Here is a 25,742-nt window from a genome sequence, read left to right on the forward strand (position 1 = left end):
TATCACATCACTGTCAAATATATATAAAAAAAAAAACTTTACAAGCAAGATACAACACAAAATGAATACAATATAGAAAAGATATCACTGAGATAAACAGCACTTTTCAGTTTTTACATGTATCTAACAGTAGTTTTCAGTTAAATAAACTGGAAAATATAATCAATTATAACACAGCATACTGTATCTTCAATGTATGAATTAAATTAAAGGTTAATGATTATTCCTGAGCTATAGTAGCTTATATAGCTACTTAGTCAAGAGGAGAGTGAGTGATTTCATTATTATGTTGTTTGATAAATATTAAAAACCCAGACAGCAGGAATAAGATGTTTTACTTTAAGATGCATCACAATGAAAAACACTTGATATTTACCATTTGCCATGATTTAGCTGTTTATGCATTTTTTTTTTGTATATTTATGCATTCTAACAAGCATAGAGCCAGTTCAGAGAGTAATTAAATAAGAGAGGAAAAATGCAAAATACATTTTTTATGTATAATTTATGTTTTAAGCATTTAAGGTGCAGACTCACCTAGCACATTTACTCTGACGTTGACATGTTTCTGTCCTGATTTGTTCTTTGCTGTAATTGTATACCTGCCAGAATGACTTCTCAAACTCACAGGAACTGTAACAACTGAAGTGGTATCTGTAGATTCAACCTGTTGGCCAAGAAAAATCATAGTCATAAATGAAATCAAAGATTAAAATCTATTTATTTGTGTCTAAAATTAGGGAAATATGTTACCTGTGAATCTACTGGTAAAATATGGAGACGATCCTTCTTTTCTGTCTTTGCTTTTCCATCAAATTCCCATGTAACTTTAGGAGCGGGACGTCCTGTGATGGTAGCTGGAATCTTAAATGGAGTTCCAGCCCGAACACACAGCAGTTCATCAGCACTGATATCCATGAAGATCTTTGGTGCAGCTGTGAATTTAAGAGAGAGCATAAGGTCAAGAAAATGACTCTGGAAGATGCTTAATTACATTTACGTTTTAAAAAAAAGTGAGACATTTACTTTTAATATCTTCTATGCGAACTTCGCTGGTTCTGGGACTAGGCTCAGACTCTCCAATTTCATTGACTGCAATGATTCTGAATCTGTATTTCTTAAGTTCTGGGAGGTTTGGAATGGTGAACACAGTAGAAGGATGTAGATTTTCAGCATCATTGACCCTGGCCCACTCAGAAGTACCTTCATCTTGAATCTCAATAATGTAACCCTTGATGGGGCGGCCACCATCTTTAGCTGGTGGGGTCCATGCAAGGGTGACACTATGCTTGGTTTTGTCAGCAATCTCAGGAGCTGCAGGCATGCTAGGTGGAGCTGTACACACACAAACATAGACCATGATGTACAATTAAAAAAAGCCTTCAATACAAAATTTAAAAAATGCATTTAAATTATGCTCTTACTCAGGGGATCGTCAGCAACAGCAGACTCAGAGATGGCACTAGGTGGCCCAATACCAGCAGAATTGCAAGCCATTGCACGGAATTCATACTCTACTCCCTCAAAGAGACGTGTAACCTGGTATTCCCAGCCTTTCATGCCACGTTTTGAAACCAGGATCTTATTCACACGAGACCAATACGAAGTGCCTTTTTCACGCTTCTCAAGCCAGTAGCCAGTAATCATAGAACCACCACTGTCCTTAGGTGGTTCCCATGTCAATAGCATATGTGTCTTGGAGCGCTCTGCAATTGTGACCTTCTCAGGCGGGCCAGGCAGAGCAGAAGGATCTTTAATCTCAACCTCCTCTGTTTCACATGCCTCACTTATTCCATACTTGTTCTCAGCTTTAACTCTGAACTTATAGTTGCCACCAGTTACCAGGTTCCACACCTGCAAAAACCACAATTTTTATGTAACTTAAAATATAAACAACACCATAGCACAACTTGTGTTGTACAATAAATATCCATTTTGATATAATTTGAATGACAAAATACAAAAAGGATTTGAAATATATCTTTTTCTTACCCCATATCTCTTTTCAATAATAGACTTAGTAACTTGCACCCACTCAGCCTTTTCAGGATCTTCAACATTAAGGTCTTTCATCTCAACAATGTAGTTGGTAAGCTCACTGCCACCTATATCCAATGGGGCATCCCAACTAAGGTTGCAAGACTCAGCTTTGATGCTTGAAACAGCAACATTTCTTGGTGGCGTTGGGCGATCTAGGAAAAGAGACATGATCAAGTGATTAAGACAATGTAAAATAAGCAAACACTCTAAACTTACAGCAAGACATTGATTAAGAAAATATTATGTCATCATTTAAAATGGTTTTAAATGTGAGTTATAATACTTATTGTTGTACAGTATATCATAACTTACCCAACACTTCCACTGTGACCGAATGACTCAGCGTTCCCAAACGATTGGAGGCAGTAACAGTGTATGTGCCCTTGTCTAGTCTTGTAACACCAGGAATGGACAGTTTTGTATGTGACGTCACTCTGTCAATCTCTTTGGTTTCAAATAGAAGTTTCTCAGTAGGCTTTTCAATAACAACATCATCCTTCAGCCATTCAATCTTTGGCATTGGCAAACCAGTGACTTCTGCAGGCATCTCAATAGGCTCATTTTTCCTTACTCGAATCAAATCACCCTTGAAGTGTTTCAGCATACGCAAACTTGGAGCCACTATATTCATTAAAAGACACATGAAATGCATGTAGTAAGACATCTGAAAACTGTGTGAGGAATAGTGGTGTTCAACAAGGACATACCTTCATCATCCTGAATGACAACAGTCATGGTTATTGAAGGCTCACTTTCACCAAATGCATTGACAGCCTTTGCACGGAACTCATACATATGAAGCTCATCTAGATTGTCAACTGTCATAATTTGAACAGTGCACAGCTCTGGGTTGACCCGCTGGAAGGCCGGTTGATCTTGTCGCTTTTTCTCAATGATGTAGCCAATGATTGGACTACCACCATCATTACGGGGAGGCCTCCATTCAATTGTAACAGAGGACTTGGTTCTCTCTGTATAGTGGAACTTTTCAGGAGAAGTTGGTGGACCTGTCATTCAATAAACATTTGGCAGTGAGCACATGGGAACAGTCATAATACTGAGTGCTTTTAATACAGCAAAACAAATTGTGTATGTAAAGCTTACCTTGTGGATCCACAGCACGGATGGGTCCAAGATCGACTGGAGGTCCACATCCATACTTGTTCTTAGCCACAACACGGAAAATGTATTCCTGTCCTTCAATAATACCTACAATCTCACATTTGGATGAAGGCGTCTCAATGGGCTGTCTCCATGTGTGCATCTTTGGTTCCCTCCTTTCAATGATAAACCCTGTCACATCACTACCACCATCATCGTCAGGATCTGACCAATTTAACATCATAAGTTTCCTGGTAACCACAACAGGTTTCAGGTCAAGAACTGGTCCAGGAACATCTGAGGACAGATTTGAGAGTATATATGTTATGCATGTTTAAAAAGGAGCTTACACTTCAAATTCGGATAACAGTTTTAAAAATCTTACCCATGACTTCAACCCTGGTCCATGCAGATTTAATACCACTTGGATTTGCTGCTTGGATTTGGTATTTGCCATGGTCACTTCTCTTTGTGGTTTTAATGACAACGGTGCTGTCCTGTCCAGCTTCTTCAACCTCCATACGATCTTTTTCTAAGTCACCATCATCCTTTGTCCATTTCAAAGATGGAGGGGGTCTACCAGTCACATGTGCTGGAATTCTCAGCATTTCTCCAGCTCTAACGACAACACCATTTCTCACAGAGATATCAAGCTCGATGACTGGAACCTCTGTTTTTGCAAATAAACAGAATCATTTACTTAGCTATGTAGAATACACTTAAATTGCTTCAAAATTAAACAATAGTTTGTATTCATGAGCATCAATTTCAGATTTATACCTGCAGGGTTTCTCACAATTACTGCATCAGTCAAACCAGGTTCTCCTTCACCAGCACAATTGATTGCCACAACACGGACTATGTATTTAGCCCCTTCTCTAACACCATATACAGTAAATGTGCGGGTTTTGTGAGGTCTCTCTGTAGCCCGTGACCAGTCCTTGGTACCAGCAACAAGTTTGTCAACATGATAACCAAAGACCTCTGCGCCACCATTGTCCGCAGGAGGATCCCATTCAATGTCAATTGAATAGTCTGAGGTGTCAACAATTCTTGGAATTGGTGGACCAGGAGGCACTAAAATAAAAATAAAAAGTTATATGGCAAACATTAAGTGTGACATTCATTTGAAATTACCTTTATTTATGAAAAGTTAGTGGTTTATATAGTCCAAATCAACAAACTTACTGATTGGTGCCTGTGCTGTTTTTGGTTCTGACGGGGGGCTGAACTTTCCAGGTCCAGCTATATTTTCTGCACATACTCTGAAAATATATGTCAGACCTTCAAGAAGGCCTTCAACATTTATTTCCAAGTCAGGAACCATAGTGCGGTTGACTCTTGCCCAGTGTGTGCTGTTGATTTCTCGTTTCTCTACCCAGTATCCCTCAATGGCGCTGCCATTGTCATTGGGTTCTAACCAGGTAACACACATGCTGCTGGCAGTGACATCCTTAATTTCAGGTTTCTCCGGTGCATCTGGAGGATCTAAATTTAAAAGCCAAATTCAATTCTTAGATTAACTGTGAAAAACAACATATGTTATGTGCTGAAGCAAACAGGTGAAAACCATAATACCGAATGGATTCCTTGCAATGACTGGTTTGGTGATGCATGGTTTTCCAGGACCATATTTGTTTTCTGCAGTGACACGGAAGAGGTACTCTTTGCCCTCAATAAGTTTTGGCACAAGAAATTTACATCCTCTAAGGATGGATGTTACAGTGATCCATCCAAGCTCAGCCTTGGAGTTATCTTTTCTCTCCAATATGTAGTTAAGGATTTCACTACCACCATCATCCAGAGGAGGATCCCACTTACAGAGGATGGAGTTCTTCCTTATCTCTTCAAATTTGAAATTTACTGGAGGTCCAGGAGTATCTGAAATACGAACAAATAATTATGAACACTCCCTTTTCAGTTGTACATGCATTGTGGATGTAAATATGGACAGTTTTTATGAATTTTATACATCACATGAAAACCTCAACAAGTGTTGTAACCATATCTCAATAAGAAAAACACTCACCAAGGATATTAACTTCACAGGAGGCAGAGGCAGTTCCATGATCATTTTCCACTTTTATTGTGAAAACACCATGATCGCCTCTGATAGTATCTTTTATAATAATATAGGATTCACCCTTTCTCTTTGATTCAATGGTAAGACGTTCATTTAAGCTTGGATGGTATTCTTCTTCAGGCTCTTCGGGTTCCTCCACCTCCTTTTCTTTTTCCTTTTCTTCCTCCTTCTTTTCCTCTTTCTTTTCTTTGTCCTCCTCCTTTGCCTCTTTGTCTTCCTCCTTCTTTTCTGCATCTGCCTCTTTCTTTTCTGCTCCCTCCTCCTTCTTTTCCTCCTTTTCCTTCTTCTTCTTAATGGGCCTTTCTGGCCTCTTCTTTAGTGGTTCTGGCCAAATTGTTGCATTGTTCCTCATCCATGTAATTTGGGGGTAGGGAAATCCAGAGATGTTGGCATCCAATCTGATTTCTTCACCTCGTTTCACAGCCAAGCCTGATTGTAGACTACCGCTAAGGAATACCTTAGGACGATCTGGAAGCAAAATACCAAAGAATGTTTAAATATACCAACGATTTGCTTCAGAGGGACTTAAGATTTGCTAAAAAGTAACAAAAGTTCATACCAGTTGCATCTGTGGCTTTGATCAAAGGTGTGCTGCGAGAAGGATCACTGACACCAGCTGCATTCTCTGCACGAACCCGGAACTGATATTGTTTTTCATGTGTCAACCCCTTAACAGTATAAGACAACACCGGCACAAGGAAGTCATTGCATCTCTGGAAGTTCTCTTCCCCTTTCATCATCTTCTCAAGAATGTAACCCATAATTTTGCTTCCACCATCATACATGGGAGGCTTCCAAGTAAGGGTAACACTCTCAGATGTTGGGTTATGGGTTTCCACATCAACTGGTGGATCAGGACGTTCTGTATTTTTGAAGAAAAGAATGTGATAAAAAAAAGTTATGTAAAATGAAAAGTAGATACAACATGCTTTCACAGAATCCCACTATACATACGTTTCTGATCTTCTGCAATTACAGGGTTGCGAAGCTCAATAAATTCACCACCACCAATCTTGTTGACAGCTCTGACACGGAAGTAGTACTCTCCATTCTGAATGAGATCCTTTACAGGCCAACTCAATTTGTTTTCGCCAGACATAACTTTGACATAGGTTCTCCTGCCTGCTTCTCTGCGTTGCAGCACGTAGTGGAGAATAGGGCTACCACCATCATAGTCTGGAGGTTCCCAGGACACCTTGCAGGAGCTCTTGGTAATTTCACTAGCAACAATATCTTTACATGGTCCAGGAAGACCTGACAATTGCAGAAAACATTATAATTATAATCAAAGCAAATGTAGCATTGGTTTAAAATGTACACATTTTCACTGTTTTGTCAGCATAATCAGTCATTACACACAGATAAAATATTGCAATAAAGAAGCTGATATACAGAAAACTAAAACATACCAATAACTTTAACATTGATCGTTCCACTAGTGGCACCATTTCTGTTTTCCAAGGTAACTTTGTATTGGCCAGCATCAGCGTGTAAGCAGCTTGGAACTTCCAGATGGCAGGATGTGTACTCAGCTCTGAAGAAGGTTCTGTCATCAGCCTTCATTTCATTTCCATCTTTGTGCCATGTAATCTTAGGTGATGGCACAGCCCTAAATGGAATTGGGAGGTGCATCTTTTCACCTTCTACAACAACAAGATCCTTGGTCTGGAAGTCTAGTGTTGGGCTACCTGCAGTGATGTAATTTACACAGAGGAGTCAGTTACCAATATGTTTCATGTCTAGCAAATCATTGCTTCTAATAGTTTCAACCACAAAAGTAGCTTACAGTCAGAGTCTATGGCAAATACATTCTCAGAAATGTCAGAGGGCTCACTGGCACCCACAGAGTTAACAGCACGAACTCTGAAGGTATACTCCTTTTCAGGAACAATTCCCTCTTCATCTCCTGCTCTGTATTTTAACTCTTTGACAGGACGAGAGTTGACTCTCATCCACTTCTCTGTTCCAGCCTCGCATAGTTCAATATGGTAACCAATAATGGGACTTCCTCCATTCTTTTCTGGTGCCTTCCAGGCAATACAGATATGATCTCTTGCTGCCTCTGTGATATGCAATTCCTGTGGTGGTGATGGTGGGCCTGCAAGATAAAGTGATCGTCATGATTATTGTTCAATAACTAGAAAATCCACAAGTTTTTCTTAATTAGTTATTCATGTAAAAACTCTAGAAACATCACTATTTGTTAATAAATAATGTTTTAAACCTCTGACCACACCAAAACCATGTTCTGTTGATTCACAAAGCAGATCTCACCATCCACCATAAAAATTTGACCATCCACTTAAAATAAAAGCTTCTGTTAGCCTACAGTACCTGTTGGATCCTCAATGACTACAATGTCAGTAGGTTCACTTGGGTGACCAACTCCAGCCTCGTTTTCAGCAGAGACCTGGAACTGCACTTCAGTGCCCTCAATTACATCAGTCACTCTGTAATGGCAGTCAGGACCCGAAGTCTTTCCAGATTTCACCCAACGGGTACCAAGTTTCTCCTTCTTCTCAATGACATATCTGAGAAAGATGCACATAATGCAAAACATTAAGGATTTACATTTTAGATGGATAGATAGATAGATAGATAGATAGATAGATAGATAGATAGATAGATAGATAGATAGATAGATAGATAGATAGATAGATAGATAGATAGATAGATAGATAGATAGATAGATAGATAAGACAACTACAGAGAACTTTTAAAGAGCTTGGTTTCTGCTACAATTATTCTTCCATGGCGGGGACCAAAATGCATCCCCCCACGGCTACATCACCCATTCAAAACATTCAGTCATTGTTGTTGTTTTTAATAGCGGATTATAATCGCACCAAAACGTATTAAAAGGTAAGTGAATCATAACAGCGCAAACTTCAGTAACCGTATAGTGCTGTTTAACCCTTTGGCGTTACGTGCTGACTGACTGACTTTCAGGTGTGCGATGCGTGAGGCCAGCAAACACGACGAAGCTTTCAGCTAAGATGAACACAGTTTCTATAGTTATACTTTATTTATAGATAAAGGTAGGCTATATGGCTCTGTATATAATGACTCAATCTTGCTGGAGTTTATAGCCATTTTGCTTTACTTCAGGACGCATTGACACCACTCTGAAGGTCTAATCGCTGTTTTAAGTTATCCAGAGCTGTATGAATGTACAAATCTTGAATATCACGATATTATTAAATATTACAATTGTAACAACACATACAGCAACACTTTTGCACAATCGATACCCAGCTGATTCAGTCGTTTCATAAGAGGACAGCGTTTCTTCTCTTCTTTTTCCTTGTCAACATAAAGGCAGTGAGATGCGCCTTATTTTCGGCCCCTTGTTCAACTGCAAGACATATTTAACTTGCGGGACGATAACGTATAACCCGTGCCTACAGACACATTTGTCAAAGAAGCAAAATGAAAGAAGAATATTGCTGTTTAACAGACGTGTTGATGCCAAACCACAGCGCTTATGTTGACCTGGATCTGCGTCATAAACGCAACAAATAGGCTTTACCTTTTATTTTACAGCTTATAAAGCATGCATGCACATTAATACAATGTCATATTTACACAACAAAACTGTTTACAAAAAGTCAACATACGCACGCGTTGTTGTCTTTTCATCACGCAGCGCGCACTTAAACCGCGAGGGAGAGAGAGAAAACCACATAGCAAGACATAATCTTTAAAATAATGATTTCAATTAAAAATGTAAAAAGGTTTTGTGATTTATAATAATAACAGCAGGGCATTAAATAAATGCATATTTTCCGTGGAGCAAGCAATTTGAGGAAGTCTGCGATTTTTATTTGACGGAAGAAAAAAACATGATTGGAAAAAAAACAGCCTATGCCAGTTATTAAAAAGAATCAGTCAGTATTTTTGTTTTGTAATATAAATTAATTATTTAAGTGAAAATTATTTAGGGCAGTCCTATTTATTTTATTCATTTTATTTAGTTTTATTCTGCTCTTCTGTGCTAAACACTGAAGGTGCGTGAATTATGATATTTATTATTATATTATATTTATTCATTATATATTAATGAGCGGCGGTTGTCGGTTAGCAAAATTAACCGAAATGAGCATCCCTAATTAGTACCATATAATGCATACTATATTATGATGTATGAATAGGGCTGACACTGATTTGCACCAGCCAGCGGTATTTTTTTTACCTCAAAACAGGTCTTCCACCATCATTCTGAGGTGCTTCCCATTTCAGATCAACATGAGTCTTGGAAACTTCAGTGATAGTCAGATTATATGGAGGTCCAGGGGTACCTGTAGGGAAAAAAGCAGACGTGAAAAAAATTCAATAATACACTTCAAAAAATAAAATGTAAGAAATAAGAAAGACTAAGTACGCACCGAAAGTATCCTTGGCAAGAACAGAGTCTTCAAGTTCACAAAATTCACTCGGCCCTACAGCATTTTCAGCAGCAACACGGAACACATATAGAGATCCTTCATTTAGTGGGGTGACAGTGTACTTCAGCTCCTTCACTGTGGTGTCCACAGCCTGCCAGCCTTTGCGCCTGACATCTCTCTTCTCAACAATGTAGTTTGTGATAGGAGAGCCACCATCTCTCTCAGGTGCAGTCCATTTCAGTTCAGCGCTGTTCCTGCTACTAGAAACTACTAGAAGCCATCTTGGTGGTGATGGAGGATCTAAAAGAGAAAGATAATTGTTGAGAAAAGTCATACATGAATCATGCACTTGACCAGTTAAATGCTAATCAAATAGTTAAACTCTAATTGATAACAGAATGTCACTTCATATTAACTTAATTTAATCTAAACCTGTATAAATTTCCATCATATCTTGAAAGAATATTAAAAATTGCAAGTGCTCATTTCAACAAAAATTGTGACCGTTAAGCTCTAAAACAAGCTTTATGACTTACTGAGTCTCTCCTTGCAGAGCACTGGATCACTTGGTTCACTGGGTTCACTCTCGCCTGCTACGTTGACAGCTCTGACACGGAATGAGTACTCTTGCTTTTCCATCAATCCCTTCAGGAAGTGCTCAAGAGAGGGGATATTATCAGCTACACGGACCCACTCATCAGTTCCACTCTTGAGGAGCTCAACAATGTAAGACTCGATCTTTGCACCACCATCATGTTCAGGCTTTGTCCATTGCAGGAAAGCAGAGGTTTTGGCTACATCCTTAACAGTGGGCTTCCCAGGAGCCCATGGGGGATCTAAAATAAAGATTTACATCAGCTTCATACTGTATGCTGTCTTCAAATAAAGAATAACGTAATCATTTTGTCAAAATAAACAAAGCACGATATTTATCCAATGTTTAACCTACCAATTGGATCTTTAATCAAAATTTGGTCTGTCTCTTTGCTTGGTTTTCCAGGTCCAGCAAGATTCTCTGCCAAAACACGGAACTTGTACTTCTTTCTTGTGGGTAGTCCTTTCACTCTGCAAGTGAATGATTATTTAGGAATGTTAACAAATTTTCATTTATGAAACACAAGCAATGGCTTACTAGGGCTAATTCACATTACCGAAAGTTTGTATCCCTGATAGGCAACTTGTTGCATCTGATCCATTTGTCATGGTCAGGCTCATATCTTTCTACCCAATATCCAGTAATAGGACTTCCACCATCCTCATCAGGCTCATACCAGGACAGAGTTACGGCATCCTTTGCAATATCCGATGGTTCCAATTTGTATGGAGGACCAGGGGTATCTATCATAATGTGAAGATACATATTAATTTCTAATTCATGTTGAATAAATGTTAGGAAAAAATAAATAGATAAATTGTTGATACGGCATTTAACAACATACCGAAAGGGTATCTGGCAATTATTGGGGCATGTTCAGCTGGGGCACCAATGCCAAACTGATTTTCAGCATACACCCTAAAGATGTACTCCTTGAAAGCCACAAGCTTGGTGGCCTTGTAGGTGGTCTGCTTCACAGTGGAGGACAGCTTGTACCAGATTTCACTGTCTACAGCTTTCCTCTCAACAATATAGTTGGTCACCTTTGACCCACCATCATCTCTTGGAGGATTCCAAGCCAACACGCAGGACTCATTGGTAATTTCAGAGATGTCAAAGGCAGCTGGAGGACCAGGCTTATCTACATGGGATTAGTAAAGATTGGATATTAATCATTTCCAGAAACTAATCACAAAAAAAATCTCTAATTCTAAAATATAACAATAAAATATTATAGTCACACTACCTAAAATGTTGACATCCACAGTTGCAGTTGCACGGCCACTGCTGTTGACTGCCTCAATGATATACGTGGCTGTGTCATCCCTCTTGGTCTTAGCGATGGACAAAGTTGAATGGCCAGGCTTTGTATCAATGGTGATTCTGTCATCTGGCTTAAGGACTAGGTCAGCCTTGGTCCATTTGACTTTAGGCTCTGGTTTACCAGTGATGTCAGCTGGAAGTTCAATCTTTGTGCCAGCTTTAGCAGTCAGACCAGCTAGCAGTTTTGCATCCAGCTGAATCTCAGGAGGCTCTGTGAAAGTAATAGGGAAAAGGATAACACGTTCCACTTAGAGTCTAATTTAATAGCAAAATGGACTAAAATGTAAAAGCGTAATCTGATAAAGTACCTTTAGGATCAACAGCCAAGATCTCATCTGTTGACTTGCAAGGCTTACTAGCACCCAGTTTGTTCAAAGCCCGCACACGATAAGCATACCACTGTCCTTCAATGAGACCAGTGACTTCGAACCTGTTTGTAGAGAGGATTAAGATAATTATTTAGAGGTGTAATGCATTCACCTCAATTAAGTTTGCAGAATAAGTACTTTGAAAATGGTCACTCACTTAAGCTCAGGCATAGGGTCTCCACATGGCTCCCACTTGTCAGTGCCTCGTTGACATTTGTCAACAATATAACCTTTGATAGGAGTTCCACCATCCCACTTGGGTGGCTCCCATGACAAGAAGATTTTGCTAGCAGACTTGTCTCTCCATTTAAGATTTTCTGGTGGGTCTGGTACAGCTGTGAACACACATAAGTGATGAGTTTTTCATGTATTTAACATTGTGAATGTTTAACACTGTCTGATCTCTTTGTAGAATTGACACATACTTGCAGGTGAAGACACATTCACTGGATCCTCAATGTAGGCAGGTTCACCTGGTCCACATTTGTTGCAGGCAATTACTCTAAACAAGTATTCCTTGCCCTCAACCACATCTGTGACTGTATATTCCTGGTCTTGCAAACCAGACATCACCTAAAATCACATACACACAAGTAAAGTTATCACTGCAGTTCCAGCAATAGTTCACGGACATTAATGGCCAAAGATATTCTAATGTACATACTTTCACCCATGTCTTCCTGGACACTTCACGCTTCTCAACCTGGTAGCCAGTAATAGGACTGCCTCCGTCATGTTCAGGTGCCTCCCACATCAAGTGGACATGCTTTCTGGTTACTTCTGCAACCTTTAAGTCTTTGGGTGCACTTGGAGATGCTGAAGAGCAAAATAAAGCAACACTTTTTCTTTCTGAACTGGTAACTGACAATTATATGTCTATAAAATATTCTACATACCAATGACATTAACTTCAATCTCTCCTGAGACACTGGCCACATCATTTTCCAGGGTCAAAGAGTATGTTCCTTTGTCAGCACGCACACTTGGGGTTATAACAAGCTCTGTGAAGGTTGACTTTGTGACCATAGATACACGATCACCAGCTGTCAGTGCATTTTCGCCAAACGTCCACTTTGCAGTTGGAACTGGGTACCCAGTGATAGGGACGCGGATTGAGAGAGGGTTGGGGACAAAAACCTCCAGACCATCCTTAAAAGCACTCAAGTCAAGAGTAGGTGCATCTGTGTCACAGGAAGAAAATCATGTAGTGGAACATTTTGAAAGTTTCAGATATAAGCGAAGCATCTGTGGGATTTAGTAAGACACTTACAGTGTGGATCATCTGCCAGCACAGGTCCAACTATGTTTGAGGGGTCAGACTGCCCTGCTGCATTCTCAGCAATTACTCTATAGCTGTATTTTTTCCCAAACTTCAGGCCTGACATCTGTGGAAAAGATGTCACAATAAGCATTAAGAAACAATACTCATACACATTACAAGCAAGGACAAAGTCCTGCCTCGAGTAAAGTTCATATTTGAAACTTTAGTAAATGTGAGTTATTGAATTTACCCTGTAGAGCAGGTCTGGACAAAGCCTGGCATTACACCTGAGCCACTTGTCTGTACCTTCTTCACATCTTTCAATGATGTAGCCAGTGATAGCTGTGCCTCCATTTTTTAAGGGAGTCTCCCATGTCAACAAACAGGAGTCCTTAGTCTGCTCAGAATGGGTCAGATTTAGGGGAGGGCTCGGCCTCTCTGTGAATCAAAACATTGCGATAATTAAAATAGGCATGATAGATTTCATGTGTGCTAAAATAAAGATATTTGAGATTTTACAAACCAATGGGGTCCATGATCTTCACTGGGTTAGTAGCAGCACTTGGTTTCCCAATTCCAGCCTTGTTCTCAGCCTTAACACGGAAGATGTACTCTTTGTTTTCAATAACATCATTAATGATGGCTGAACGTTCATGTGGCTTGGTCACCATAACTGGAGCCCAGACCACAGAGGTTCTGTCACGAAGTTCAATAATGTATGATGTGATTTCAGATCCACCATCGAACAGTGGTGGTTCCCAAGAAACTGTAGCACCAAACTTGTTGACATTTCCAACAATAACATTCTGTGGTGCATCAGGAACATCTGGAGTGAGTAAAAACACACATACAATTAGAACCCCTGGCTAGGATGCAAAAAAACAGGATATTCTTGACTTTTTTCTGACTTACCAAATTTATTCTTTGCTTGAACAGCTTTGTCTGTCTCAACATTAGGTCCACTTCCAACTCGGTTGCGTGCACAGACACGGAACAGGTACTTGGAGTCTCTCTGCAAGCCAGTTACAGTGTATTCTGTGCTGTCGGCACAGTCAGTGGCCAGAGTCCACGTCTTGCGTTTAACATCACGTCTCTCTACCACATAAGCCAAGATCTTGCTGCCGCCATCACTTTCTGGCTCCTCCCAAGCAATGCTGATCTCACCATCAGCAGTGTCAACAACCTGAAGGTTCTTCACAGGCCCAGGTACATCTGGGAAGATGAAATATATGTAAGAATTATTATAATCTCAAGATGAATTTCTAAAATAAAATGGTAAACTGAAAATATCCCACCGATAACTTTGAGGTTTATGAAAGCCTCTCCTTTTCCATGTTTGTTCTGGACGATGATCTTATAGCGTCCCTCTTCTGATTTCTTAGGGTCCTTAAGCCTGTATTCTGTCCTATCAATAGAGGTGTGAATATTGTCTTTTGGAAGACTTATGTCATTGTAGAACCACTCAGCCTCTGCAAGGGGGTAAGCATTGTATGGAACCCCCATAACAAAAGGCTTTCCAGCATCTGTCACCAGATCTTGATCCAATGTTTTAATTGTTGGTACAGCTATGGAACAATATTGTAAACAATGATTAGGTTTGATTGTTATTTTCTTGAAATTTGATTTATTTTTATACCATAATATGTATAATGTGTCTTACCAGCAAGCTCAAGTTTTGCTCTAGCATCTTTGTCCTTGGCAATGACTCTGTACTCGCCTTGATCACGTGGCCTAATTTCACACACTTGAAGCCTGTGAATCTTACCCTCGCTCATCATCTGGTACTTATCACCTTGAACAATGGTCATGTTGTTCCTCAGCCATTTGACCTCAACTCTGTCTTTGTTGAGCTCAACTTCGTATACAACATCTGAGCCTGGTGGCTCAAACACATCTGTGGGTGGTCTAACAATCTCCACCGGGGTCTCTAAAGAGTTAAATAAAACCATTTAAAATTTTACTACTTTCTATGCCTGCAAATGACACATTTTTTAAAATGTCCATGCTATTTCTGTTTTCTCATAGACACTGAAACAAACCTACCCTCGACAAAGAGACGAGCTCTGGTTCTCTTGTCATCTACACCACATGCATATTCACACTCATCATCTGGTCTGCACTCCTTTATACGCAGTCTGCATGTTTTGCCATCTCTCTCAAATTGGTACCTTAAAATTAAACATAAAATGCATATTTATTCATAAATGCAATCATAAATTAACAAAAACACTAACTCAAAAACAACACAAATGTCGTTTACCTGGGCCCTTCTCGGATCTCCCTGCCATCTCTGTACCATTTGATATCAGCCTTCTCTTTAGTAAGTTCACAACTGAATTCAGCATCCTCAAATTCAGTGATGGTTTGGTCACTGAGTTGAGCGGTGAAGTCAGTGGGAGCTTCACTGATGATCAGTTCGGCTGTGGCCTTGTCAGGACCAGCAATTACAGTGTATTCACCTTCATCTGCAAGGCTGCAGTCTTTGATTGTCAAAGTGTGCTTTTCCTTGTCCACGCGATACAGAATTCTCTTGCTAAGAGTGATTTCCTGGCCTGCTTTCATCCACTGTACAGTTACGTTTTGTCTATTCACCTTGCATGTGAAACTGATGGCCTTTTTCTCCTGCGTGTCAACATCCTCAGGTGGAACAACAATTCTAAGATCTTCCTCTGTGGAAATGAAAGTGCATTATAAGTTAAGAAAGCAAATGTCTTTGAAACACTGTCTACTGGTGCGTCCCAAATCGCATACTTATTCACTATTCTACTCCATTTTGTAGTAGAAATAGTGCAAGTAGTGAGTTCACAGTGAAAACTCAAAAAATAAAAATAAATAAATAAATAAATAATAATAAAAAAATAATAAGTGCACTTTATTTACAATTAAATGAAGTGTAAACTGTTGGACACTTCACACACTCAACGACTGCAGCTTTGCTCGCACAGCAGAAGGGGCAGAGCGTTTGGGGCACTCGTTAAATTACTTTATTTATTTTGGATTGTGGAAAAAAAATTCTCCTTAGAGAGTCATTACACCACCTCTCGATGGTGAATGCGGTTATACTCTTGGCAAGTATTATTTGGTAGTTTGGTTATTTATCTCACTAACTTTGCAACCATCAAACGTCATCAGGGAAACAGTTTGAATTTCCTCTAATTAAAAAAACGTTAGTGTTCCATTTGAGACACTACATACATATACTATAATGTTGAGTTTGTAAGTGAATAAGCACATAGTGCATAAGTACATAGTGTGACATTTGGGATTGCAGCTTACAGTAAGTCTCAAATCCATGTCATAAAACATTCTCGATATTTTGTTGGTTAGTTGTATAAACTGTCATAGGGAAAAATAATATCACATTTAATAGTAATATATGACAGTAATAAAGTATATTTAATATTCAAATATATTATATAGTAATAATTCAATATATTGTGTTAATGAACATGCATAATATAGATAGTCAGCACTTTAAAATACATCGATAAATAATTATTATTTGAGTGCTTTCTAAGAATATTCAGATTTTATTTGCAGTGGTGTTCATAACACCGCCAAGTAGATCAAACAATTCAGTTCTGCCTACCAAATGAAAAAATGACATACAATTTTGCTATTATTCGTAGGGCAATTGTACATTAAAACTGTGCAATAATAAGGCTCCATTAGTTACAATAGGTTAATTAAACTAAACTCACAATACATAACCTTCTATTACTCTTAAGCGAGGTTACAATAGTAATCATAACGAGTTTTATTAAATGGAGTAAATAAATATTAAGATTCACTCATTCATTTTCTTTTCGGCTTAATCCCGTTTTTAATTTGGGATCGCCACAGCGAAATGAACCGCCAACTTATTCAGCATATGTTTTACACAGCGGATGCCCTTTCGGCTCGAACCAGCGACCTTCTTTCTGTGGGGCGATCAAGCTACCCACTGCGCCACCGCAGTGCCTGCGCATCCCTATTAAGATTCAGTAGTATTCTTTTACTAGTGTTAACCTAATAACTGTAATATACCTACCTTTTTGTAAATAAGCAAATCTGTTTACGAATGGTACTTTATTGTAAAATGTTACCTTTTGTACTTTATCATCGTTTTGCAATTTATTTTAGTTAAAACATTTGTTTACTCTGAACATCTATATACAATAAAGCAATCCACTAAGTATTTTTTGTTATTATTTTTTGTTAAAGTAACCTTGTTTAGAGTTTAGGTTAATGCTTTGATAGCACTGTATACCTTGATAAAAGTTTCAGCAATTAATTACAACAGAAATTCACAGAACACAATAAAATAAACAGATGCATCAAAAAATTTTAACATTTAAAAAAAACAAAAAAAACTGTCCACTAAATGGACAGTCAATGAGGGAGTCACATTCATTTTCATGTTAGTTAGTTGTAGGTATTATTGCAAGAAAGTATTTTTGGATTAGATAGTTTAGTAGAGTTCAGTTTAAGCTGGACCATTGATTTGAGACTGAATGTTGGGCTCACGATACAAATGTCCCTAAATGCTGAAGAAAATTAAGCAAATCAGTATTTGTCATACCATGCACAGTGATGTTGGCAGAGCTCTTGGCTTGTTCAGCACGCTGGTTGGTCAGTGTAATTGTGTAGTTTGCCTCATCTGACTTTTGGGTATCTTTGATTCTCAGAGAGAATACATTGTCCTTCTGAACCATGATGAACTTGCTGCTTTCGAATAATGTCTCATTATTCTTTAGCCATTTGGCCTTGGCCCCTTCAGTGTTAACTTCACAATTGAGGACAGTCTCTTGCCCTTCATTTGCCTTTGTGTCTTTGAGAGGAGTGATAATCCTCAGCTTTTCTGTAATAAAACACAGCAAACCTTCAGAATTGTCATATTTCTTCAGAATTGTCATATTTCTATTTCATATTTTCATAAGAAAATCTAGATAATAACATGCTGCACGTACCAAGAACAGTCAAATCAGCTGAAGCTCTTGTGGTTCCAATGAGGACTACAAAGCCTCCCTCATCTTTGAGTTCACAGTTTTTGACAATAAGAACTCTCTTTTTGCCCTCAGAAATAATTTCATACTTGTCATCCGATTGAAGTTCTGTATTCCCTTTAAGCCATTTTACTTCATATGTGTCTTTGGAGACAGAGCACACAAATTGTGCCTTTTCACCTTCAACCACCTCTTGGTTTTGAGGCCTGGCAATGAACTCAGCGGCAAGTTCTAAGGGGAAAAAATGAAGTTAGTTTATAAAAACAATGTTTACAAATGTTATGAGATATAAAGCCAGTTTGCATGGACAAGTCGTACCATTAATCCTCAGGTTTCCTGTGGTTTGTGAGGTGGGCAGTTTACAGTGGTACTCTCCAGCATCATCCATACGGAGACCCTTAATAATGAGGATTCTCTTTTTGCCATCTGTAATATGCTCATATCTACCAACTTCAGGCAATTCTTGGTCACCTTTGTACCATGTAACCTCTGCACTGGGTTTGGAAACCTCACAAATCAGTTTAACACTGTCGGTTTCAGTGCCTTCAATGTTAGCCAAGTTCTTTGTGAATCTAGCCTCCTCCTCTGTGGTAACAAAAATCGTACAATCAGTATTATGTACAAACTAATGTGTTGAAAAATATATAGACAGAAAATAAACAGGACTTACCAACGACAGTCAACATGCCAGAGCTTTTGGAGGTCCTGGCATCACATTCATATTCTGCTTCATCATCAAAGACAGACTTGCTTATGATGAGAATGCGTTTTACTCCTTCAGAAATCATCTCGTATTTCTTGCCTTTTCTGATTTCATTGCCATCTCTGAACCAGCGAACCTATTTAAAATGCACATAGGAATTTTCAGCCAAATAAGCTTTTAATAATCGTTTTAGAATGCCACTAGTTTGCATAATGCATTTACTGATTTTGAATTTGGATTATAAAAAGCTAATTAATATAAGGCAAACCTTTGCACTCTCACGAGACACTTCACATTCAAATCTGGCAGATTCCTTCTCTTTGACCTCAACATCATGGAGTGGCTTTGTGAACTCAACATATGGAGCTGTTGATAAAAATACAATCATATTTAGAGTTTTATTTGTTTCATTACACCCATACAATCCAATCTAGTTAACTTACGCTCAACATTTAAGAAGGCTGAAGTCTTGAAATGCTTAGCATCACAGGTGTACGTCTTAGAGTCGTCAAGTGTGCAGTCATGAATAACGAGTTTTCTTTTACAGCCATCAGCGACCATGTCATACTTCTTGGTTTTGCGAATTTCTTGTCCATCTCTAAACCACCTGACCTCTGCTTTCTCTTTGGAGACTTCACACTCCAATTCAGCAGTGGCTTCTTCCTCTACAGTCTGGTCCTCCAAAGGTTTGGTGAATTCAACTGGTGGTTCTGTTTAGAAAATGAATGTATGTTTTATTGCAATGTACAGTATATTTTTAATGCAAATAATTCAACCCAGATATGACTTTAAATCAGTTAAAGACACTTTCGTAACACACACTTTCAATCAAATTTTGTGTCTGTGGCAATCAAATGAGCTCCTATAAGAGTAGTAACAATACCCAGCACAGTCACTGGTGTACAATGTTGTATTTGAATGGTTGTTATTTTCATACATCTGAGCGGTGTTGATTTTGTCAATAAGGGTGAAAAATAATTGTTGTCCTCTGTGCTAGTAACATGGTGGAAAACTATAAATGTGGGTTCTTCTAATGGATGTACAGTGCATTACTGTTGAATAAAAAAGATGAGACTAAAATGAAGTTAACAAACACTAACAGTATTTTTTGTTATAATCTGCTCCATTGTGCTGTTCATTCATTAGATTAGAAGATCATGCTTAAGTCCAAATAAATATTTGGGTGATGTTTGTTAGCAACAGGGTGCAAATCAATCAGCTTTTAATAATAAACAAATGGCACCCACCATTTACAATGAGCTGAGCCTGTGTCAGGAAGTCCTTAGCGGTGAGTTTTACTTCCCCGGCCTCTGTCAGCTTTACATCCCTAAGGGTTAGCGTGTGAGATCTGCCTTCAGCCCGGGTCACCACCTGTGCAAATCAAACCAATTGATAAATGAAGGCCCTTTGCCGTGTCAAGAGTGGGGGAGGCTATTTACTGCCCCACTGCCATAGACGTCAGCAGCTGAGCAGTAGGAACCATTCTCAATTTCACACCTCTACTTCTACTGCCCCAACTATGTACCCTGGGAGTTTAGACACGCATGCATTTGGCTTGTGTTCTTTAACTTGATATAAAGCTAAGCTAAGGCTAAAATAACAAAGATGAATGAGCAAACTAAACCACTATGTTAATTGTTTACAATTAAAATCATCATTAAATCATCATTAAAATTAATACAGGCTTAATTTTGAATATTCACTGTTTCGATTGTAAAGTAAGAATAATAACACAGCGTTCATTAACCAATTAACAATTAAATATCATCATAAAACCAATCTGTACTGAAATCCAAAGCTGAAAACATATCTGCCCAAACAAACTCCAAACTGGAAAAGTTTACAGTACATTAGTTTATTATAATTAACTAGGATCTCGTACAATCATTTCCATAATACAAACTGATCTTGAATCACAGCTGTTGTCACAAAACTGTTACAGCCTTATACAAACACCATTTGTTACACAACATTCAGTAAGATCTGAAAACTTAATTATTGAGGCTATAACTGAAAATCTAACTACCACCCATCTAATATTCCATAACAAGCACAGTTCAACTTTTCTAACCAAATGTATAAAAAAAACATACATTACTACATATATACACAAGCTATGGCCTCTTGCCACCTGCCACTGTACATGAGTCTTGAAGCAGTTAAAAATAACCAGAGGAACGCTTGCAGAGCAGAATAGCCCTGTGTGTTATCTCAAAACCCAGATCAAATGCTCAACTGGTAGCCTGATCCCCCAGGCCCTTATATGAGGAAAGCGTTTAAACTGACAGATCTGAAGAGCTGTCATGCAATATGCTAAAAATCAAAAAAATATTCTTGCAATTGTTAATTTTTCAAAGCATGCTTGATCCCAGAGTTTAAAAGTAATTTTGTAAGTCATGTCAATCAGGAGTAATTTCCCTGTATTGGAATAACATTAGCAATGTATCACTTTAAGCGTCTGAGCAATCATCTTGAATTGATTAATATATTAATTATTTGATCATGATATACAAAAACAAAGTGACATCAACCCTTCTTTAAAAAAATCCCACAAAAGGCACATGCATTGACACAGGCCAACAAGCACACTTACTCTGTCACTTGGTTCCAGCTTTGTACCCCCTAGGAACCATTCCACAGGTATGCCCTCATAAGACAGTTCGCAGTCAAAGGTTGCAGTTTCTCCCGCTGTCACCGTTACATCCTTGAGAGGCCTCAAGAGGCCTATCACTCGTGCTTTGGATTCAGGAGAAGACATTGTTAGTCACCTCCAGGTTCCAGGAGACACAGGTAATCCCTTAACTACAAATCCACATAGCGCTTTCCCCCTGACGACAGGCCACTGCTCTGGAGCCTGTAAGCCTCCAGGACAAGTGGGATTCAGCAAGAGATGGACTTGTGTTGGGGGCCTACTTCATTTGCATATTGAGTTTTCTTAAGATGTATATGGTCAGAAAAAAAAACTGGAGGTAGGTCTGCTATGCCTCTGCCAATCACTGACAGAGCCTCTCTAGATATGGCATGCAGCTTCTAAAATAACCGCAACATCTGATTGGCCACTAGCCCACCCCTGTAATGATACTCTGTGAGGGAATCTGTTACTGTCAATCAACCTGCCGGAATTTTCCAGGAAAAGAAGAATGTTAGGCAATGTGTTACTTAATTTATAAAAGGAGGAAAAAAAACTCCCACCTCCTGGTTGCCGATTTTAAGTCATAACAATTATTCTGCTTGTTTCTAAAGCAAGGGTATTCAAAAAAACAATATGATAAAAAATTCTTTGGCTGCCAAAGCTATCTATAACATTAATCCCTGTCATAATAAATGCTTTTCACACCCTGTTATCACTACATATCATCTTTCAGAATAATTTATGAGCTAATCATTAACTGTTAAGAGCCTTTAATTCACATGCTAAATTCAAAGCAACACACTTCATCTGCCTTTGTAGTTTAAAAAATATTGCTTCTGGTCTGTCCACAGGAATTTTTTGAGGTTATCCAAGAAAGAATATAATAATCAAACTTACCTTTAACTCTGAGCTGAGCTTTGGATTTAGCATTAGCAGCACTGAAGTCCACAGCACCAGCCATGTCCATGCGAACATTGTAAAGGATAAGCATGTGTTTGGTGCCTTCCTCCTTAATTTCACAGTCCTGAAAAATGACATTAAAACACATTTGAATTAACATATTAGCTAATAATTTACAGAAAATGAGATAAAACAACCTAATATAACCCAGAATTTATCAAGCTTTTTAAAGAATCTTTCTTCTAAGTCACAAATTACTTTCTTTTTTCCTTCAAATATAGACTTAAATATTACTCACAGATTTTTTTAACAAGTTAGTGCTTTTGTGGCCTAATATTAAACAGAGTGACCCACACATTGTTCACAATTTCTCTTCATATTTCAAACAAGTTTAAAACAACATGAATGTGAGTAAACGACAGATTAGCATTTCTTGCTTGAAGTATCGCTTCAATACCATTTGCAGTAACACTATAATAACTGCACACCATAAACCATTTATTAAGCATTAGCAAATAGTTCATTTTCTAAGATCATTCAGAATGAGTAAATAAATTATTATTAAACTATTCAAATCAACATTTTTACACATTATTCAGGCAAATAGTAACAGCTACTTTGTATATTAATAAACGCTTTATTAACGCAACTACATGCAGTTTTGTAACCTAAAGGACTATTTATGCTTTGTAAATCTCTTATAAATGACAATTAAAGGCCTATCTATTATCTATAGAAATAAATGACAGAGTGATCCATAATAAAAAATTATAATTTCAAGGTACACAAATGAAACATTATCGAATGAAAAATCTTTGCAAATTTGTCTAAAATAAAATGACTGTCTAGTTTAAACATAGCAGAACAACACTGAAAGTTGTATCAAATTGTTATATTGTTCAATTATTATATTGTATATTATATTATAGACATGCACGAATTGTATGTCATATTTTGAACTCCCAATATTCTGCAATGTTTAAAATGCACAGTAGTTTTTTTTATAAGATTATTTTTTTATTTGATAATGAGACATTAATTGTCACTTATAAGGGATTTACAAAGCATCAATAGCCATCACTAGATTAGTCCACAAAACTACATTAAGTTGTATTAATAAAAAATTTATTTGCATACAAAGTTACAATTACTGTATGCCTGAAAAATAAGATGAATAAATTTTAATTTCAATAGTTTATTAACCATTTACTTACTCATTCTGTATGATCTTGAAAAAGACAAACTACTCTAAAGTAAATTGTTTGTAAATAATGCCATACTTAATTTAGTGGTGAAAAATGAATCATTAATCACCTTAGAATTATAAGGTTCTATCTGACATTTTTGTCAAAATTGAGATATTGACATATTCTTATTAAATAAGTAACCTATTTACATTATGGGATATTTTTTTATAAGTTGTTTACATTTTAAGACCTTTTATTAAAAAAAATTTTTACACACATACTGTTTGCTATAGAATGCAAGAACTTTGAAGCTCAATATCTCAAAATCATTCAGAACGCAGATAGAACCTTATAATTCCAAGGTGCTGGATTAACAAAGTATGAAAATACAATCATTAAGCACATTATACACATGCTTATAATTGAACACAGCATTTGTAGCTGTAACTGTAATCTGCTTAATTATGTTTGTTAATGTTGAGTTAATGCCTAACAATCAATGACTTAACTATTTGCTAATGCTTAATAAATGATTCATAGTTGTGTAGTTATAAAGTGTTGCAGAACAGAATTTGCAATTGAATAATTCAAAATAAAATAACTAAAAACACTGCAAAACATCAAAGTTTTGAACTTTCATCAATGTTATGCTAAAGTGATGTTTTTGGGTAAAAGAAATTACAGGTGATTGGTGCAGGGCGTCTCCTTTGAGTTTCCAGTGACCGTGAACATCTTCCTCAGAGATTTCAGTCTCAAAGCGAGCAGTCTCTGTCTCTGTGACCTCCACACTGTACAGTGGACGGACAATCTTAATATCACGTTCTGCAAGAGAACAGGAGGGCAGAAGAGGTGTTATGAAAATCTATAGGTAATCTAAAATATCTAAAGCATAAATAAATAATCTTACAAACCTTCGATGTTAAGTTTGGCTGCGGTTTTGTCAGAGCCACAGTCACACACATATTCGCCAATGTTTCCCTTTTCTGCCTTCTTTACTGTCAGGATGCGTTTCTTTCCATCAGCCTTGATGAGGACGTTCTTGGAGGGAGTGATTTCATTGCCATCTTTGAACCATTTCACCTGAGCAGATGATTTGCTCACTTCACACATCAGGACAACCTCATCCTTCTCGACTGCGGTGTAGTCCTGCAACTTGGTGGTAAAGTAAGGTTCTCCCTCTGTTGGAATTCATGGGAATATTAAGTGAATTTTTATCAGTAGTGTAGGGTGCAATAAGAGAGTTTACAATTTTTTAACACCTACCAAGTACAGTGAGCATTGCCTCACAGGTTTTTCCGAGAGCCTCAACTTTAATGAGAGATGTGTCGTCAATAGACACCTCTTTGAAGGACAGAGTATGAATCTTGCCATCCTCAGACATGTGGACCACTTTGCTTGGATGCAGACGAACATCGTTCTTGTACCAGGTGACTTGAACCTTCTCGTGTGAGAGTTCAATGCTGAACTCTGCAGTTTCACGCTCTTTAACAGTGACATCTTTAATGGGTCTGACAAATTCCAGACGAATTCCTGGTAAAGTATGCAAGCATGAGATTTAAACCAGCAGTTTGTCTTTATTTAACAAATGTAAACAAAATGTAACTAAATATAAATAATTGTGTTATTATTATTATAATTTCTCTTGGTTTCCACCCCTTACCCTGGATAACAAGTTTGGCAGATGTTCTGTTGTCCTCAGCTTCAAACATGTACTTCGCTTCATCTTCATAGGCAGCAGCTTTAACTACCAGAATGTGTCTCTTGCCCTCCTGAAGTACCTCAAATTTATCATCAGTCTTAATCTCTTGAGATCCTTTCAACCAGCGGAAGCTCTTCGCTTGTCTTGAGATTTCACACTCAAACCGTGCTTCATCCTTCTCATATACATGCACATCAGCAAGAGGTGTTACAAATGAAATTGGAAGCTCTGCAAAAAATATATGAAGAACATCACGTTATTTAAATGACAAAGTTATTTAAAATACCAAAAAAAATCCACAAATTCACAAAACATATTACATGCAACTATATATAAATACAGCATATCAGAAAAAAATATTTAATTATTAACAATAAGTAAATTGCAGTATAATAATTACCCAAAAACAATTAATCAACAGATAAATCAATTAATAACTGTGACTGCTCTTACATTACTTTGTGATTAATTGTTCTGATC

General features: G+C 37.8%; 1 protein-coding gene across 30 annotated transcripts in view; it reads right to left on the reverse strand.

Moving 5' to 3' along the window:
- The window catches only part of ttn.2 (titin, tandem duplicate 2), a 179,212-nt gene that overhangs the window by 63,999 nt on the left and 89,471 nt on the right, over window positions 1–25,742 (reverse strand). For all 30 annotated transcript variants that reach the window (XM_073913090.1, XM_073913081.1, XM_073913089.1 and 27 more), the window contains 51 exons: window positions 25,224–25,490; window positions 24,827–25,093; window positions 24,475–24,741; window positions 24,246–24,385; window positions 22,374–22,500; window positions 21,438–21,580; window positions 20,092–20,215; window positions 19,288–19,554; window positions 19,113–19,210; window positions 18,812–18,980; window positions 18,460–18,726; window positions 18,106–18,372; window positions 17,718–17,996; window positions 15,417–15,825; window positions 15,200–15,324; window positions 14,817–15,083; window positions 14,452–14,721; window positions 14,069–14,368; window positions 13,680–13,982; window positions 13,407–13,594; window positions 13,166–13,280; window positions 12,792–13,076; window positions 12,560–12,711; window positions 12,321–12,468; window positions 12,053–12,230; window positions 11,836–11,957; window positions 11,451–11,738; window positions 11,049–11,345; window positions 10,761–10,947; window positions 10,559–10,674; window positions 10,146–10,445; window positions 9,610–9,909; window positions 9,417–9,522; window positions 7,559–7,755; window positions 7,011–7,322; window positions 6,634–6,912; window positions 6,179–6,478; window positions 5,784–6,086; window positions 5,171–5,692; window positions 4,720–5,022; window positions 4,330–4,629; window positions 3,922–4,218; window positions 3,527–3,811; window positions 3,145–3,438; window positions 2,748–3,047; window positions 2,353–2,661; window positions 1,993–2,192; window positions 1,425–1,854; window positions 1,027–1,335; window positions 754–935; window positions 538–667 (listed from right to left, as the gene is read on the reverse strand). In XM_073913090.1, the coding sequence (XP_073769191.1) occupies window positions 538–667; window positions 754–935; window positions 1,027–1,335; window positions 1,425–1,854; window positions 1,993–2,192; window positions 2,353–2,661; window positions 2,748–3,047; window positions 3,145–3,438; window positions 3,527–3,811; window positions 3,922–4,218; window positions 4,330–4,629; window positions 4,720–5,022; window positions 5,171–5,692; window positions 5,784–6,086; window positions 6,179–6,478; window positions 6,634–6,912; window positions 7,011–7,322; window positions 7,559–7,755; window positions 9,417–9,522; window positions 9,610–9,909; window positions 10,146–10,445; window positions 10,559–10,674; window positions 10,761–10,947; window positions 11,049–11,345; window positions 11,451–11,738; window positions 11,836–11,957; window positions 12,053–12,230; window positions 12,321–12,468; window positions 12,560–12,711; window positions 12,792–13,076; window positions 13,166–13,280; window positions 13,407–13,594; window positions 13,680–13,982; window positions 14,069–14,368; window positions 14,452–14,721; window positions 14,817–15,083; window positions 15,200–15,324; window positions 15,417–15,825; window positions 17,718–17,996; window positions 18,106–18,372; window positions 18,460–18,726; window positions 18,812–18,980; window positions 19,113–19,210; window positions 19,288–19,554; window positions 20,092–20,215; window positions 21,438–21,580; window positions 22,374–22,500; window positions 24,246–24,385; window positions 24,475–24,741; window positions 24,827–25,093; window positions 25,224–25,490 (12,390 nt within the window). The remainder of the gene's footprint in view (window positions 1–537; window positions 668–753; window positions 936–1,026; window positions 1,336–1,424; window positions 1,855–1,992; window positions 2,193–2,352; window positions 2,662–2,747; window positions 3,048–3,144; window positions 3,439–3,526; window positions 3,812–3,921; window positions 4,219–4,329; window positions 4,630–4,719; window positions 5,023–5,170; window positions 5,693–5,783; window positions 6,087–6,178; window positions 6,479–6,633; window positions 6,913–7,010; window positions 7,323–7,558; window positions 7,756–9,416; window positions 9,523–9,609; window positions 9,910–10,145; window positions 10,446–10,558; window positions 10,675–10,760; window positions 10,948–11,048; window positions 11,346–11,450; window positions 11,739–11,835; window positions 11,958–12,052; window positions 12,231–12,320; window positions 12,469–12,559; window positions 12,712–12,791; window positions 13,077–13,165; window positions 13,281–13,406; window positions 13,595–13,679; window positions 13,983–14,068; window positions 14,369–14,451; window positions 14,722–14,816; window positions 15,084–15,199; window positions 15,325–15,416; window positions 15,826–17,717; window positions 17,997–18,105; window positions 18,373–18,459; window positions 18,727–18,811; window positions 18,981–19,112; window positions 19,211–19,287; window positions 19,555–20,091; window positions 20,216–21,437; window positions 21,581–22,373; window positions 22,501–24,245; window positions 24,386–24,474; window positions 24,742–24,826; window positions 25,094–25,223; window positions 25,491–25,742) is intronic.

This window comes from Danio rerio, chromosome 9 (assembly GCF_049306965.1).
Source record: "Danio rerio strain Tuebingen ecotype United States chromosome 9, GRCz12tu, whole genome shotgun sequence".
Classification (NCBI taxonomy): Eukaryota; Metazoa; Chordata; class Actinopteri; order Cypriniformes; family Danionidae; genus Danio; species Danio rerio.